The 15679-nt window shown below is 47.7% G+C and overlaps 1 protein-coding gene across 2 annotated transcripts in view; it reads left to right on the forward strand.

Moving 5' to 3' along the window:
* The first annotated feature begins 205 nt into the window (after positions 1–205).
* Positions 206–15679, forward strand: part of Klhl2 (kelch like family member 2) — a 110335-nt gene continuing 94861 nt past the window's right edge. For both annotated transcript variants that reach the window (XM_040742232.1, XM_005075185.4), the window contains exon 1: positions 206–355. In XM_040742232.1, coding sequence (XP_040598166.1) covers positions 330–355 — 26 coding nt within the window. In that variant the 5' untranslated portion in view covers positions 206–329. The remainder of the gene's footprint in view (positions 356–15679) is intronic.

Below are 15679 nucleotides of genomic sequence, written 5' to 3' on the forward strand. Positions count from 1 at the left end.
CCGGCCGGGAGAACCCGGAAGTGGCCGAGCAGCGCTCTCGCCCGTCCCGCAGCCGCTGCCGCCGCCGCCGTCGCCGTCGCCGTCGCCGCCGCCCGGCACACGGACGGGGGAGCGCGGGAGCCGCGCCAGGCACAGGAGCGCGCGCGGGGCCGACGGGCCATGGCCGCGGGGGCCGCCGCCGCAGGTGGTGGCGCGCGGTGAGGAAGCGCGGCGCCCCCTCGGGGCGGATGGAACGCGGCTGGGCGGGCGGACGGGGCCGGCGTCCGCGGCTGGAATGGTGCTGGCGGCGGCGGTCGGTGCCTGCGTTCTGAAGCCCGCGAGGAGCCACAATGGAGACGCCGCCGCTGCCTCCCGCGTGAGTGAGCGGGCGCCCCCGGGGGGGACGCGCGGCGCGCTGCGGAGGACACGCCGCGATCGCCGGGGGGGACGGCGGGAGGCGCGGGGCGTGACGGGGCGCGGCGCCCGCAGTCCGGAGGGTGGACCGCGGGACCGGACTCTGCCCGGCCGGGCCGGCATGGGTAGGGGCTTCGCAGGCTCGGGGCGAATTGAACGTTCGGGATGGGGCTGTGCGTAGGGCACGGGGAGTGTGGGGGTGGTGGTGGGGTTACACGACTGCGATCGCCCCTGGGTACCCCCCTCCCCGCCCCTGTAATGCACTGGCCGCTGCTGCCGCCCAGCTCGCCCACCCTTTGCTAGTAGGGAGCGAGAGGGATGCACGGGAAAACTGGAAAGTACCAGACGCCTAAATGAAATGCGATCTGAGGTTGCTTGCTTCTCGGAATTTCTAATAAAATTAATATCCAAGGAGCTTTTACATCACTCCAAATGAGCTGCGGCCGTTTCAGGGCATGTGATCTCTTCTTACCTGGCACTGCAGAAAAATCTTTTATCCAGAAATCAGAGCATCTCTCGTTCCCTTGGTACCCGGGGTACGTTGGTAGTGTTACCGACCTGTTAGGCACAGGTGTCTTTTTTTTCCCCCTTTGGTGCCCAAGTACATGCAAGATCACCTGCAACAGAATTACTTTCTAGAAATAAGAGCTGAAAGGGGGTTTTGTTTTTTTAAAACACCTTTATAAAAGTGGCCTGTAAATCTCCAGGAGTTTAAACACCCGCCCCCCCCCCCGCGGCCAATTCGTCAGTTTAACCTTTACGAAGGAGCAAAGAGTCCTTTGAATCTGAGTTTTCAACCGCAGACAAAGCTCACTCTAAAAAGACGTGTATGCACCTTTTCATTCGATCAGATCCATGGAACATTATCGGTTTTCAATGAGATGTGGCTAGCTTCACTCCATCCCAGTTGTTCCTCGCAAGCCTCTTGTGGCTATCTGGCAGAATTCCAGCTAAAATAAAGGCTATTTGGTTTGGTTTGGGCTGAACCTTTTTTTCCTCTCTCTCTCTTCTTTCGTATTTTGAGTCCTTTTATGAGATCGACTAGGATTATAGAGCCACAGTTTCTGTATGTGCCTTACAGGGTTTTGAGATGGAGTGTAACAGGTCACCAGGGTCTGAAGAGTGGGTGCCAGGAGTCTTGGCTTGCCCCTTCTGGGCTGGTGGGAATATTAGAGAAAGCCAGGGATCAGATTCTTGCTGATGGTGGTGGCTTTGAGAGTGTGTGATGTGCGTTCAGGCTCCCCAGCAGGTTGGGAAAGCCTCCCGAGCCCCCTGGGAAACATAGCTGTGGATTGCTTCAGCAGTTTGAGTGTAGTGCCAGCCCATGAGGCTGCCGACCAGACTTAGTCGCATTGGTGACAGAATATACTCTCTGCATATAGACCACACACTGTGTGTGGTATAGAATGTGTAGGTTAGTTACTTATGGTGAACTCGCCCTCCCCACTGTCCCCTTTATATGGATTAAGTGCAGTCCCCTTTTCAATGGAGCAGAGAGAACTGAAGGACGGAGCAAGAGGATCTTAGGATGAAGGTTCAAAAAAAAAAAGTGTGTGTGGAGAAACAGGCCCTAGAGGGTGGAGAGGCATGGGAATGGTTTAAGTGGAAGAAATGAAATAGATGTCTGGCTCTGCTCTTGGGTATTGAACCTTCACCTGTAGTTCTGGAACTAGGGAGAGGCTTGAGGTGGAGGAGAAAACCTGGAGTGCTGGGCTAAAGGAAAAAATCATAGAAACATCTTTCAGTCACTGGAACTGAAGCTGCAGAGACTTCTTCATTGTTTAGTCGGTTTGATTAAAATACAAATAGATTTGATTTTCATTAGGTAGTTCCAGAATCAACCCCCTTCTAGATGTTGCCTTACTGCTTAGGTTTCTATAGATCAGAAGCAGGTTTTGGCTTCCTACCATCTGCCTTCTTTGCCTCTATTCCCACTAGCTTCCTTTCACCTTGAATCATGCTACCTGACCTAAGAGATTGCAGGTGAGGTCTTTGTGGGGGGATTTGCTGGGTTTCCTGATAGAGCTGGAAGATGGAGGCTCCTGGAAGTAACCGGAACACTCTGCTTTCTTATAAGCACTGAGTGTTAGCCTGAGCTTCAAGGCAAAGAAAGGTGTTTGACCTGGACTTAAAGGGCCTTAGATAATACGGTTGGAAGCAGAGACTCGGAGTTCTCTTTGTGTGTCTGTTTAGTAATTCATCCAGTGTGCAACTTCTTGGATGATGGACGCCGGTCTCTGCCTGGCACTGCTCATGGTGCTAAAGTCTACGTTGTCCTGTGGTCCCACCCTACGCCCCCTAGCCTCTCTGGGAGGGGTGGCAGGCATTCTCTGCTCAGATTCTTTTTTCTTCATTTTGATCTCGTTTCTGCTGTTTCCATGCTGCCGCCCAACTTTTTCTCTTCCTTTGAGGAGTCTCACTGATTGCCACTGTACTTCATATTTCTTGTCGTCTTTTTGTGTACTTGAATATACATGGCATTTAGGCTCAGTTTCATTGGAGGTCTAGGTGATGCTAAGACCATGGAACATTTAGTTCTGGTCAAATCTGAACGATGTGCAATCAACAAATTAGTGAGTCATGGAATTTGAGGTAGTAAGTGGAGCTGTGCAGAAGGAATGAAAACTGAACAGCCTGGACCTCAGGGATGCTTTTTGTATTTTAGCCTTTACAGTTATTTGCATAAAGGAGTTTCATAATTATTAGGCTGATGAAAGACCGTGAGGTTGGGGCTGTGTGAATCCCTTTGATGTCCCTCCTGGAACAGTTTCCTTAGCTCTTGTTTTCTTCCTAGCACCTTCTCCCAAGCTGCCTTCCTCTCTCTGCCCATGCAGTCTTGCTTTCTCGGCATTCAGCCGGAGTAAGGATGCCTCAGGTGCAGCCTTATCCGTTTGCAGTGGGTGATTCCACGTCACTGGACATGCTTGTCATCAGAGGTGTTCAGCACACCAGACAACTGGTTAGCCATGCTCTAAGCGCTCTAGCCTGCCAGTGATGGGCTGCCTCAGAGCTGAGGCTTCAGGTCTTTGGATTTCATTGACCTGCTTAAAGGAAAAAGTGAAGTCCAGCATAGAGCTGCCAAGTTTTTTTTTTTTAATGTTGCCAAGTAGAAGTGTCTGTAGAACAGTAATCAGTAACTGTTACCACTTATCGAAGGAGGAGATCGTAATATAGTCTCAAAGGGACATGTCAGAGGGATAATACTTTAGTTGTATGAATTGAACTGGGTGAAAACTTGTTTAGTTGCCCTCATTTTGTCACAGAAACAAAGTCATTTGTTGAAGCCTGAGGTTTGTAGTGCTGCAGGGTGACAGCTCTTTCTAAGATCTGGGCTGGGAATTGCCAACCTTGCAGAGTATTGGCTCCCCGTTTGTATGCATGTCTTTGATAAAGTGGATTAGAGTGCATTCTTGTTTTCACTTAATTAGTCTTAGATAATTAGTAATTTCTTTAAACATTTTGCTACGTTTTTATTTTGTGTGCTGTGTGTGTGTGTGTGTGTGTGTGTGATCGTGCATGTGTGCATGCATGCACGAGCGAGTGCCCATATAACCACATGTGATTCTATACATATGGAGGTTGTAGGATAACTTTCAGGAGTTGGTTCTCTGCCTACAGTGTAGGCCCAGCGATTGAATCCAGGCAAGGACTTTTACCTGCTGAACTATTTCAGTTCAGGGTTTGTTGTTGTTGTTTTATTTAATTCACATTTATTGAATACCTTCTATGGCTAGGTTTTGGAGATTTCTCAGAAAACAACAAAATCTTTTATCTCATGGTTGAAACTGATAATAACCAAACATATAATTGTTGGACATGACAGAAAATTGTGTGTGTGTGTGTGTGTGTGTGTGTGTGTGTGTGTGTGTGTGTGTGTGTGGCGGGGGGGGGGTGGGGGTGGGGATAGATGGTAGGTAGGTAGGTAGGTAGGTAGACAGACAGACTAGATGGATAGATGTCATTCAGGTAGCCTCAGGGATGTCTTTGATAAGGTGACCTGAGCGAAGGTCAAAGGGAGGACCACATTGACGATGGAGGGAAGAGAAGCAGGAAGGCATCCATCCTTGCACGGTTTTCCCACTGAGGTAACACCATCCATCCTTGCACGGTTTTCCCACTGAGGTAACACCGTCGCAGCCTGTGTACTTGGCATGCTGTACGCTGCACCTTCCCACATCTTGGATGGTTGACATCTGCTCACAGACATATTCTGACTAGTTCCTCTCACAGAGTCTGTCTGGAGCAGCCTTTGCTTTTATGCCACCACTTGTTTTGGCCTCTTCCTTTAGTTTTTCAGTTGCTGAATGTGATTTACATAATGTCCTACTTACTTAATCTTCTCAACAGTCTTATAGTTCTAATCTCTGTGTTGATCACTTTTTCTTTCTTTCTTTTCTTTTTTTTTTAATTGGAAGACAGGATGCTGCTGTGTATCCTGGGTTGGCCTGGAGCCCTGCTCCTCCTGCCTCAGCATCCTTAGTGCTGGGATTGCAGGGCTGTGCCACCAAGCCTTGCTTTGCGGTTTCTGCAACGGCTCACAGACAGCACTCTTTCCTCTCACAAGTGGGTCTTGGCCAGTTCTTCTTAGTCTGCAGTTCATCTCATCTGTATTCCCATCTGTATCTTTTTGTTTACTGTTTTTGGAGACAGGGTGGCTCACTCTGTCGCCCAGATTGGCATTAGTCTCACAGTTAGCCCAGGTTGACCGTGCAACATGTAGGAATTCTTTTGCCTCACTGAGACATCTGTATCTTTTTAAATGTTGTTATCATTATTATTATAATTACATCCCGCCTGCAATTTCTCCTCCTTCCTTCCTCTCTTTCCAGCTCCCCCCCCCATCCATTTCTGTTTAGAAAAGGGCAGGACTCCTATGGATATCAACCAAACTGGGCATATCAAGTTACAGTAAGACTAGGTACGTCCGTTCACATTAGGGCTGGCCAAGGCGACTCAGCATGAGGAGTAGGGTCCCAAAGGCCTGTAAAAGAGTTGGAGACAGCCCCTGTTCCCATTGTTAGGAGTCCCACAAGAGAGCCAAGATGAACAACTGTAACACACACGCCGAATACCTAGGTCAGTCCCACGCAGTCTCCCTGGTTGCCAGTTCAGTCTCTGTAAGCCCCTATGAGTCTTAGTTGATTCTTGGTTTATTATTTTGGTGGGAGACATCAGTATCTTTCATCAACACTTATATCTGTGCTTAAAGGGTCTGGAATCTCGGGCTTCCGTTGGTGTGCCCTCTCAGCTCCAGGGTAAAACGCAGTGTTTCTAAGGGTGGGTTCTGTGCAGGAATGAACCAAGCATCCTATGGTCCCTAGCACTACACACACACTAGCATTTTGGCTTCTTCTTTCCTCCTCGTCCTCCCCGTGTCTGTCTGGAGGGGCTTAGCGTCCCTAGAGTTCGCTACTGAAAACCTTAGTCGTGTTCGCCTTAGCGTCACCTTCGGTCTTCAGCCCGTAAATTCTCCCGTTTTCGATCCTCACCGTTTCGTCCGTGTGTCATTTTGAATTCCGGCACTCTGGAGTCGTGTAACACGGCTCACCGGAACCGCACCCTCAGCTGGGAGGCCTTGGCCTGCCATCACTTTGACTTTAAGTCCAGGGTCGTCGTGTGCCTTAGCCGGTGTGGCACCATAGGCCAGGGATTTCCGGTTCCTCCCCTTGCTCCATGCTCCTTGTCTCTGCTTAAAATGATTTTAGGGCTCCTGCAGGGCCCAGGTGAGCCCCGCCTCCTTTGAACTTTTATTTATTTAAGTCTTGACTTCAGTCCTTTCCAGATCATTGTTAGCTTTCCATGGAACTTACAGTCTTGGGTATGTATGTGTCTCAGCTTGTGCCGTTTCTTGGCATTTAGCCTTGACGTCCCTAATAGACGGGGAACTGGGGCAGGGTCTTGTGGCCAGCCCCTCTTATCCTGCTTTATTACAGTCATACAGTGGGCACTTAGGCAGCAGTTATATGTTTGATCTATTAGCAGCTATGATTATTTGCACATTTCTAATGACTTCAACTTGAGTGTTGCAATTAAAATCGAAGGCCAAGAAAGTGAATAAAATCAAATGGCCATATTCAACTTAGTTCCCGACTTCAGCATTTTTCTTCTTTACGTTTGCATTCATTGGGGATTTTATGCTTAGAACGACCCATGAGACAAATGGACGAGGGGTAATTGTCTTCCCTGTTAATCCAGGGTCACTTGTTTAGTGTTTGGCATAGTGGTGCAGGCAGGGCTACCGCTTGGCCCTCCTTCTGATCCCTGATTTTGAGTGGTCCTTCACCACCCCTGAGAAGATGACAGGAAGTCTAGCTCATCATCCGAACTGCCAGGTCAGATTGTGGCTGTGAAGTGATGGCCATACCAGGGAAAGCAGCACAAGACAGAAGGAAAAGAGTGATAAAAGACAGGGAATGCTGGGAATGCCTCATCCCCCTCCTCATCATCTCACGAAAACCCTTCTGTAGTTGTGCTTTGGTAACTGTTTATGAGGTATTCTTTAAAAGATGGATCTTGCATAAGACATGCTCTTGCCCCATCCCTTTTCCTGGTAATAGTCACTGTCAGGGACAAAAAGTGCCTGATTGTGCTGTGTTTGTCACGTAGGTGGGAGGGGAAGAGGGCTGGGTTGAACTCAAGTGGAGCTTTTTACAGCACCATTGTTCTACTATCAGAGGGCAATTATGCTCCAACTTCCATCAACCCCTCAACCTCAGACATCCATCCCGTCCGCCTCCCCTGCCAGCGCTTCCCCCACGCTGAGCAGAAGCCACGCCACCCAGGTCCCAGGCAGGGAAGAGAGGTCTCCTCTGCCACCCAGTAGGCTCAGGGCTCTGTGTTCTAACTTTGTTCCTCAGTAAAATTGAGCGTGCCTGGCTTTTCTAGATGTTTCCTTTCCAGTTCTAGGAAATCAGAGCTATACCTTTACCAATAGCAGCAACAGCAGCAGCACCACGCACATTCTCACACACACATTTGATGTACACAGGATCGGAGTTTAATCTCACAAGATGCGTCACCCTCAATTCTAAGGACCTACGTACTGAAGATACCATCTTATCTTTCTTTTTGGGGGGCTGGGAATCCCACTCAGAGCCTCACATACTCTAAGCAGTGTTCTGCCACCCCTGACTGCATCCTCAGCCTAGTCTAAGCTCTTGTGTATTAGAGGGCATTCTCACTTTTTTAAAAAGCCGTATTTCTTTGGTGAGTACCGCAAGTTATAGATTACAGTTTGTGCGGTGGCACAGTTAAAGCCCAGTTAATGCTTAAATTCCATACATTTGAAGAAAAACTGCCTTTAGAACATTGCAAAGACTGCACAACCCTACCATCAAGTAAGTGTTGAATGAGAGAAAACCTATTCCTTTCCCTGAATCTCAGTAATGCAATGATTATTGGGAGGCACCCCAGGGTTGGGGGGAGGCTCTGAGAGCATTTTGTTGGGAAGTTTTATTATAGAGTGGTGTGATAAGTATTTGTGAAGACAGTCATTAGATTCTAGTTTGCATTTCGAATATCTGGTCTTGTTTTAAGTGGATCATGGCTAATAACTTGCCAAGCTTCTGAAAGTAAGTTTGGCAGGGAAGACAGCGAGAACACAGGAGAAATACTATAAAGTCCGGGGAAACTTGAGAGCAGTACAGCACGGATGGGGACTTTGAAAACAACAGCTGCTGACATGAACTTGGCAGAAGTTTGTGAGTAATGGTGGGTGACTCACTGCAAGCCCGGAGTCTTGCAGCCTTTGAGGTGAGCAGGCAGAGTGGAGAGCAGAGATGGTGGCCACCCAGGGCTGGCCAAGTATTTACATCCTATAGGTGACAGTGTCTTTTGGTCCCCTGTGAAATTTTACAGCCATATCATACCCATGACTCGCTCGTAGCACCATTTCTCCCAGAAAATACTAAACTTATAAACAACCCAGATTTTCTAGGGTGCTCGTTCTCAATCTGGGAAGATAAGTCTGGGGTGGGAGGGTAAGTGGGTGGTAGTCTGTGTTGCATCACCTGTTGTTGTTTTTAAAAATTATGCAAAGCTGCTCTCACCCCTACCCCCCAGGGACAGCACCATTCCGACATACCGATTTCCAAAAAGAGCTTGCCTGTCTCTTTATATGAGGAGGGATTGGTTTATGTAGTTTGAGAAACTGATTGGGTGTTTCTTTGTGTGGTGTGTGTGTGTGTGTGTGTGCGCACTTGTGTGTTTGTATGTGCTGTGTGTTTATGTCTGCATGTGTGGTGTGTGTTTGTAATCATGAATCATGACTGTGTACCTTCATGCATACATGCGTGAGTGTGTGTGTCTGTGTGTGTGTGCGCGTGCGTGTGTGTGTGCGCGCACTTGTGTGTTTGTGTGTGCTGTGTGTTTATGTCTGCATGTGTGGCGTGTGATTGTGATCATGACTGTGTACCTTCATGCATACATGCGTAAGTGTGTGTGTGTGTGTTTGTAGGTTATAAGCTGACTTGCAGAGTTGGTTCTCTTTTTCCACTGTGTGGGTTCTGGGAATCAAAGAGTTGAACTCAGGTCCTCAGAATCAGGCTTGGTGGACTTTATCTGCTGAGCCATCTCAATGCTCCTCCATCTTATTTTTTGAGACAGGGTCTCTCTTGGGAACTGGGACTTGCTGGTGTCATTCTGCTAGGCTGACTGGGCAGCAAGCTCTAGAAATTCTTCCCTTGCCTCCCTAGTGCCAGGATTACAGGTGTGTTTTCCATGCCCTGCTTTTCATGTGGGTGCTCAGGAATTAAATTTAGCGCTCCATGTGTGCGCGGCGTGAACCTTCCCTCCAGACCTAGGTTTATCTGTTCACCTTTGTGTATGTGAGTGTGGTATCTGTGTGTGGCCTGTGTGCGCATGCGTGTGAGCATGCTTTCCTGTGTCAGAGGAGGGTGCTGCGCGTCCTGCTGTGTCCCTGCTTACTTTCTGTTGCTGTGTCAAAGATGATGGCCAAGAGCACGACCAGGAGGAAAGGACTTATTTCATCTTGTGGGCTACAGTTCATCCCTACCGGAAGTTGGGCCAGGAACTTGAAACAGGAGTCATGGCGGCTGCTTGCTGAATGGCTCTAGCTCTCTGCTAATTTTCTTATTCTGCTCAGGCCTACCACGCCAGGGATGGTACCATCCAAGTGGACTGGACCCTCCCATAATCATCAAGCAAGACAATTCCCTACAGACACACCCACAAGCCCGTCTGATGGAAGCAATCCCTCAGTTGAGGGTCCCTCTTCACGGGTGACTCTAGTTTATGTCATGTTGACAGTAAGCACTTGACCATACATATCCTGTTACTGGAGAGCTATTTGTTTTGAGGCAGCATCTCTCTGAGCTTGGAGCTATGTTGGTTACCAGCAAGTCCCAGTGAACCCCGCCCCCCCCCGTCTCTGCTCCCTACAGTGCTAGGATTAGAGGCGTGTGAACAGCTGTACCTGCCTTTTCGTGTGGGTTTCCGTGATCTACACTCGGGTCCTCATGCTTGGACAAGCACTTTTTAACCTCTGAGCATCTCTCCAGCTCTGTTTCTATTCCCCGTCCTTGAAAACAAAACCAGAAACCACCGCTCCAAGTCAGATAGTACAAAAGAGATTTTCGGACCTGTCTAAGATGTTGTCGTGCTTTTGACCCTTTGCTTGGTTTTGAAATCTTGACTATCTGAGGATTCTCCAGGTTGGAGTATTTTCCTGGTGTCTGAGGATGTAGTGACTGTTACAAGGCAGAGTGACAAAGTCACAAAGTCAGTTACAGTTACAAAGCCAGCCGAGGAGTTTGTAGAGTCACTCATTCAAGGAAGGTTTGAGGATTTGCCTCCAATGCAGCAGAGCTGTACACTGGAATCCAAACCCCCAGAAACGGCAACTCTTTCAGATATGATTTTTGATAACAATAGGCAATCGAGTGGCCATTATCAAATAATAACAGCTGTGGACTGTCGCGTTGGAAAGAAAGGCAAAGGGAGTTTTAAAAAGTGCCTCCTTTTGATAGTTTCCAGAAGGCAGTTTCCTGGAGAAGGCTGTTCTTTGTTCAGAAGGGAAGCAGACCAGGGCACCCGGGCACACAAGATACAGTTTCAATGGTAAACTTTTGCACACACGCTCGCTGTGTGCCCCTGGTAGCTACGGTTTTCACTGCTGTAGTTTTAACATGGTGTGCCATGTTTGTTGCTCCATCCGGGTAATAAATGGACACCGTCTAAGACAGAAGCCTCATAGGAAATGAGGAATAAGGAGAAGGACATTAGTGTTGGAAGTAGTCAGTGCAGTAGGGCTGCTGGGTTTGTAAAACGGCGGCGGTTAGTACAAGGAACACTTAAGTAAAGGAAAGCCTGTGTTATCCTTTCCTTCTTCTTTTAAGTCTTTGAGTAAAGTTCCTTCTTTACAGCTTCCGGAGTGCCTTAAAACAAAACAAAACTAAGTAAATCAGAAGCTGAAAACAGCTTTAAGGGAGTTCCACTGCCGTGTGCCTTGGTTCTGTGTGGCAACCTTAGCGTTCGTTCTGTAAAGCCAGGTGTCTTCTTTCTTCTGTCTGCTTGGTCTTTTGAGGCAGGGCCTTGCAGTTTTGCTCAGGGTAGCCTTGAACTTGTGACCTTCCTCAGCTTCCAGAATGCTGCTGGGATTACAGGTGTGCACTACCATCCCTACCCTTAAATCCTAATTTTAGAAGATGTATTTTGTTTTTATTGTATGTGTGTTCTGCCTGCATGTAGGTACCATGTGCATGCCTGGTGCCTGCAGAGGCCAGAAGAGTTGAATCCCATGGAACTGGAGTAACAGGTGGTTGGGAGCCATCACGTTAGTGCTGGGTACCAAACCCCGGACTTCTGAAAGAGCAGCAAGTGCTCTTAATTGCTAAGTCATCTTTCAAGCCCCTCTTCATTACGTAGAATTTCAAATTGTGTGTGTGTGTGTGTGTTGTGTGTGTGTGTGTGTGTGTGTGTGTGCGTGTGCGTGTGTTGAAGGTATGTGCTTGCCACATCACATGTTTAGAGGTCAGAGGACAGCTACTGGGAGTCAGTTCTCTCTTTCCACCATGTGGGTCCCCAGTATTGAAGTCAGATTGTTTAGCCTAGGGACCAGAGTTTTTCTTTTCCCATGAAGACATCTCATGGGCTCCTGATTTCTTAGGTAGGGGTCAAGCTCTCAGTTCTCCAATAACTGTGTTCTTTTCTGGACAGTCACATTGGTTTCCAATTCCGAACATTGAAAACTCTCCTGCGATTATTTCACTAGTCGCCAGTGTGTTTTCCCCAGCTGAACCCCGATTGAATTAGATCTGTATGTGTGCTGTTTGTGTAGGAATTGCATTCGGTGTGGGTAGAGAGGGCGTTTGCCTGGGTTCACGGTCGTCAGTCCCGTGAGAACCCTGTTGCTTCCTTAGCTGTGAGATTGGGAATGCTTGTCATTTGTCATCATGCAGCTCCCTGGTCCTCTTCCCCTTCTGCCTCGTACCAGATATCTTCCTTTCTACAACCTTTTTTCTTTTTGAAATTTATGCACACGTGTGTGGGGGCGTGCACATGTGTGCATGGGTTGCTGCTCCCCTGTGGAGGCCAGAGGTCCGTGTTGCATACTTCTTTCTATTGCTGTCCCCCTTAGTTTTTGAGGCAGAAGCAGGAGCTTGCTTTTCGACTGGAAGACTGGTTATCCAGCTCTGTGGACCGTTCGTCTGCACTCCATTGCTGGGGTTATAGACATACGTCACTGCTCTTGGCTTCTATGTGGGTGCTGGAAGTCCTAACCTAGGTTCTTTTGCTTGTGCAGCAGGGACTTCCCTCTCCACATCCCTCTGACTAAGAGAGATGTATCACTTAATACGGTAGTGTTTTGCCTGCATATGTGTCTGTACACTATGCTCATGCCGGGTGCCCACAGAAGCCAGAAAAGGATGGCGGATCATTTGGAACAGGAGTTGAGTTATGAACTGCCTTTGCAGGTGCTGGGAGTTGAACTCAGTTCTTATGGAAGACTAGCCAGTACTCTTTAAGCACTGAACCGTCTCTCCAGCCCCAGGACCCTTTCTTAAATCATTCTATACTGTCTCTCCCAAAGGCCATAGTTAATGGAGTGTGCCTCCTCTTATCTCACCCCAGCAGTGGAATTTGCCTTTGGAGGCAGTGCCCTGTGCTCATTCGGCTGTTCAGCCTTAAACAAATCGACAGGGGAAAGCAGCGTTCACGCCTGGTTTTGGTGGACAGCCTGTTAAGAAATCATGTAGTGCACTAGTGCTACTCAGGGACTAGGGAAGTTGAGCAAATAGTGCTGAATTTTCTAGGTTTCTTTAATGTTGAAAACCTGCTTCTTGGCTTCGTACACTGCCAGGGTATCCAGCCTGCCTTTTGGCTTTGGTCATAGAACCAGTGATTCTCAGAATCCCGTCACCATCTAGATTAAAAATCAAACAAACAAACGAAACAAATTATAGCGTGCGCGTGTGTGTGTGTATGTGTGTGTGTGTGTGTGTGAGAGAGAGAGAGACAGAGAGAGAGAGAGAGAGAGAGAGAGAGAGAGAGAGAGAGAGAGAGAGAGAGAGAGAGAGAGAGAGAGAGATTTGGCAAACGTCTCTACTTCTTCAGCCCTCTCTCCAGTCCACCAGCTAGACGTTTGTTTTCCAGCTCGAGACTCTGATACTTTCCTGTTGATTTCTGTGTCTCCTCATCTGTACCAGCCTGTCTGAAAAACCTTCCTACACCCCAGACTGGTCCCACCTGTAGCCTACCTCTTTCTAATTGGAAACCCAATCCTTCCCCCTATATTGGAGTCCTTCTGGCTCTTTGACGTAGGCATTTATTTTGTAAACAAATCTCATTGCTCTCCCTGGGACGGACAGAAGCTGGGCAGCCTCCCCCTAACCCTTTAGAGGATCACTGCCATACCTAAATCCTTTTCCTCTTTCCATTCTTGACCCCTATGGACTGTTGCCCAAGGTTGCTTCCTGCTGCTCCGATAAAACACTGACTAAAAGCGGAGGGAAGGATTTATTTCGGCGTGCCTTTCCAGGTAACCCCTTGTCATGGAGAAGCTAGAGTGAGAACCCAAGCCAGGAACCTGAGGCAGAAACCACAGAGGCACAAACGATACTGCTGGCTTGCTCTCTGGCTCACGCCGAGCTAACTCTCCTATAGAGCCCACGCCCACCTGCCTAGGGATAGTGCCACTCGCGGTGGCCTGCTCCTTCCACATCAGTCATTGCAGCTCTTCACAGAGATGGCCGCAGGCCAGTCTGAGTGAGGCAGTTCTTCGTTTGAGGTTCCTTGGGTGACTCCAGGTCACTGTGTCTAGTTCATAATGAACCTAACCAGCACAGCTGTCTTTATCCAGCAGTGAAAATGTAGGTTGTTATACTTCTCAGACCCAGTTATTCATTCTAGCCGTAGGGGTCAGAGGGCACGTACTGGCCCTTCTCTGCGGTCCCCTCCTTCTGAACCTCCTCTCACCTTCCAGCCTTTGTTTATATCTCAATTCCCAGCTATCTCGTTTAATCACTCTTTTTAATACTGCAAATTCACACCTTCATTGCCGTTATTGTTGCCGGATCCCCCCCCAACCTGGTCCCACTGGTTGCTTAGCCCCAAAGAAACACACAGATGCTATATTAGTTGTAAAACTCTTGGCCGATGACTAGGGCTTCTTACTGGCTACCTCTCTCTTAATTATTAACCCATAACTACTAATCTATGTATTTCTACATGGCCTTATCTTCCTGCCTCTATTGGCCAAACAGCGTTTTATTCATCAACCAATGAGAGAAGCATATGTACAGAAGGACGTCCCCCATCATGTTGTCCTATGTTTCCTGCTTTCTCTGTCTTACCGTGCCTTTTTCTTGTAGCACTCACCACTTTGTAGAACGCTACCTACCCGCTTTTCTGATTTGCCAGGCGTATTGTGTCCCCTCCCCACAGACTGCGAGGGGCAGGAATCTTTGCTTTATTCATCGATGTTTTACAAGGACACATTAAAAAAAAGGTTAATTGCATGAATGAGTGCATAGCCTTTTAGGACTAGGGCAGAAGGAAAGAGCAGTGCCATGCTAAGGGATGCTTCTTGCAATACATATACAGCATGGTTTTCTGTAGATGGAAGTTTCTGTCCCGTTCGGTCTCGCAGCTGTTTAGTCCCAAATAAACACATGGAGGCTTATATTAATTACGAAGTGTTTGGCCAATGGCTCAGGCTTTTTTATTATGTGCATTGGTATTTTGCCTGCATGAATATGTGTGTGAGGGTGTCAGGTCTTGGAATTACAGACAGTTGTGAGCTGCCGTGTGGGTGCTGAGAATTGAACCCTGGTCCTCTGGAAGAGCAGCATGTGGTCTTAAGCTCTGTGCTCTCTCTCTCTTAACTGCTGAGCCATCTTACTGGACTCAGACTTCTTACTGGCTAGCTCTCTTAATTATTAACCCATTTCTATTAATCTGTGTATCTCCACGTGGTCTTGACTTACTCAGAAGCTGCATGGTATCTCCTTGACTCCGCCTATTACTTTTCTCTGTCACTGTTTGGATTTCTTGCCTGGTTAAATCCTGCCTGCCCATTGACGGAAAGAGCTTTATTCGTCAACCAATAAGAGAAACATATATTCACGGCATACAGAAGGACCTCCATCAGTTTTCAGTAGGCTTACTGTGGTACCTTCATTTTTAATGTGTTTATTTTATCTTTGTGTGTATCAGTGTTCACTTGCATGTGTATACATATGTATGCCTGGTGCACAGGATCAGGTTGGAAGAGGGTGTTGGATCCTCTGGAATTGAAGTTACAGATGGTTGCAAACCATTCTGTGGGTACTGAGAGCTGAACTTAGGTCCTCTGCAAGAGCAACATGTGGTCTTAAGCTCTGTGCCCTCTCTCCAGCTCCAGTTTTTTGAAGTATAATTTACATTTGTAATGTATTTGCAATTCGATTTTTTATAGGAGATTTCCTGAGTTATGCATTTACCACTTCAAAAATTACCTTTTTGTCTGTTTCTTGCTGCCATGGACAACTCCCTGGCTCACAGATGCGCATACGTGTCCATAAAATGAAAACAATGCTTTTCTTAAAAGATAAAGACTAATTGCACATTTAAGCTTAAATACTTGGTTATGGGAAGTGGTAGTGAGCATGAGTGACAGTTCAGGTTGGCTGTGCTCTACTATTTACTATGTCACTCGTCATCTCCTCCCCACCTCAGTCTCTTCATCTGTGAAATGGGCTAATAATGATAATTGGTATACAGAGTTGTTGTGACGATTATAAGTAATGAGATCATACCATTAGGCAGACAAGGTGCCAGGTGACAAGAA

This window comes from Mesocricetus auratus, unplaced genomic scaffold, assembly GCF_017639785.1.
Source record: "Mesocricetus auratus isolate SY011 unplaced genomic scaffold, BCM_Maur_2.0 Super-Scaffold_6731, whole genome shotgun sequence".
Classification (NCBI taxonomy): domain Eukaryota; kingdom Metazoa; phylum Chordata; class Mammalia; order Rodentia; family Cricetidae; genus Mesocricetus; species Mesocricetus auratus.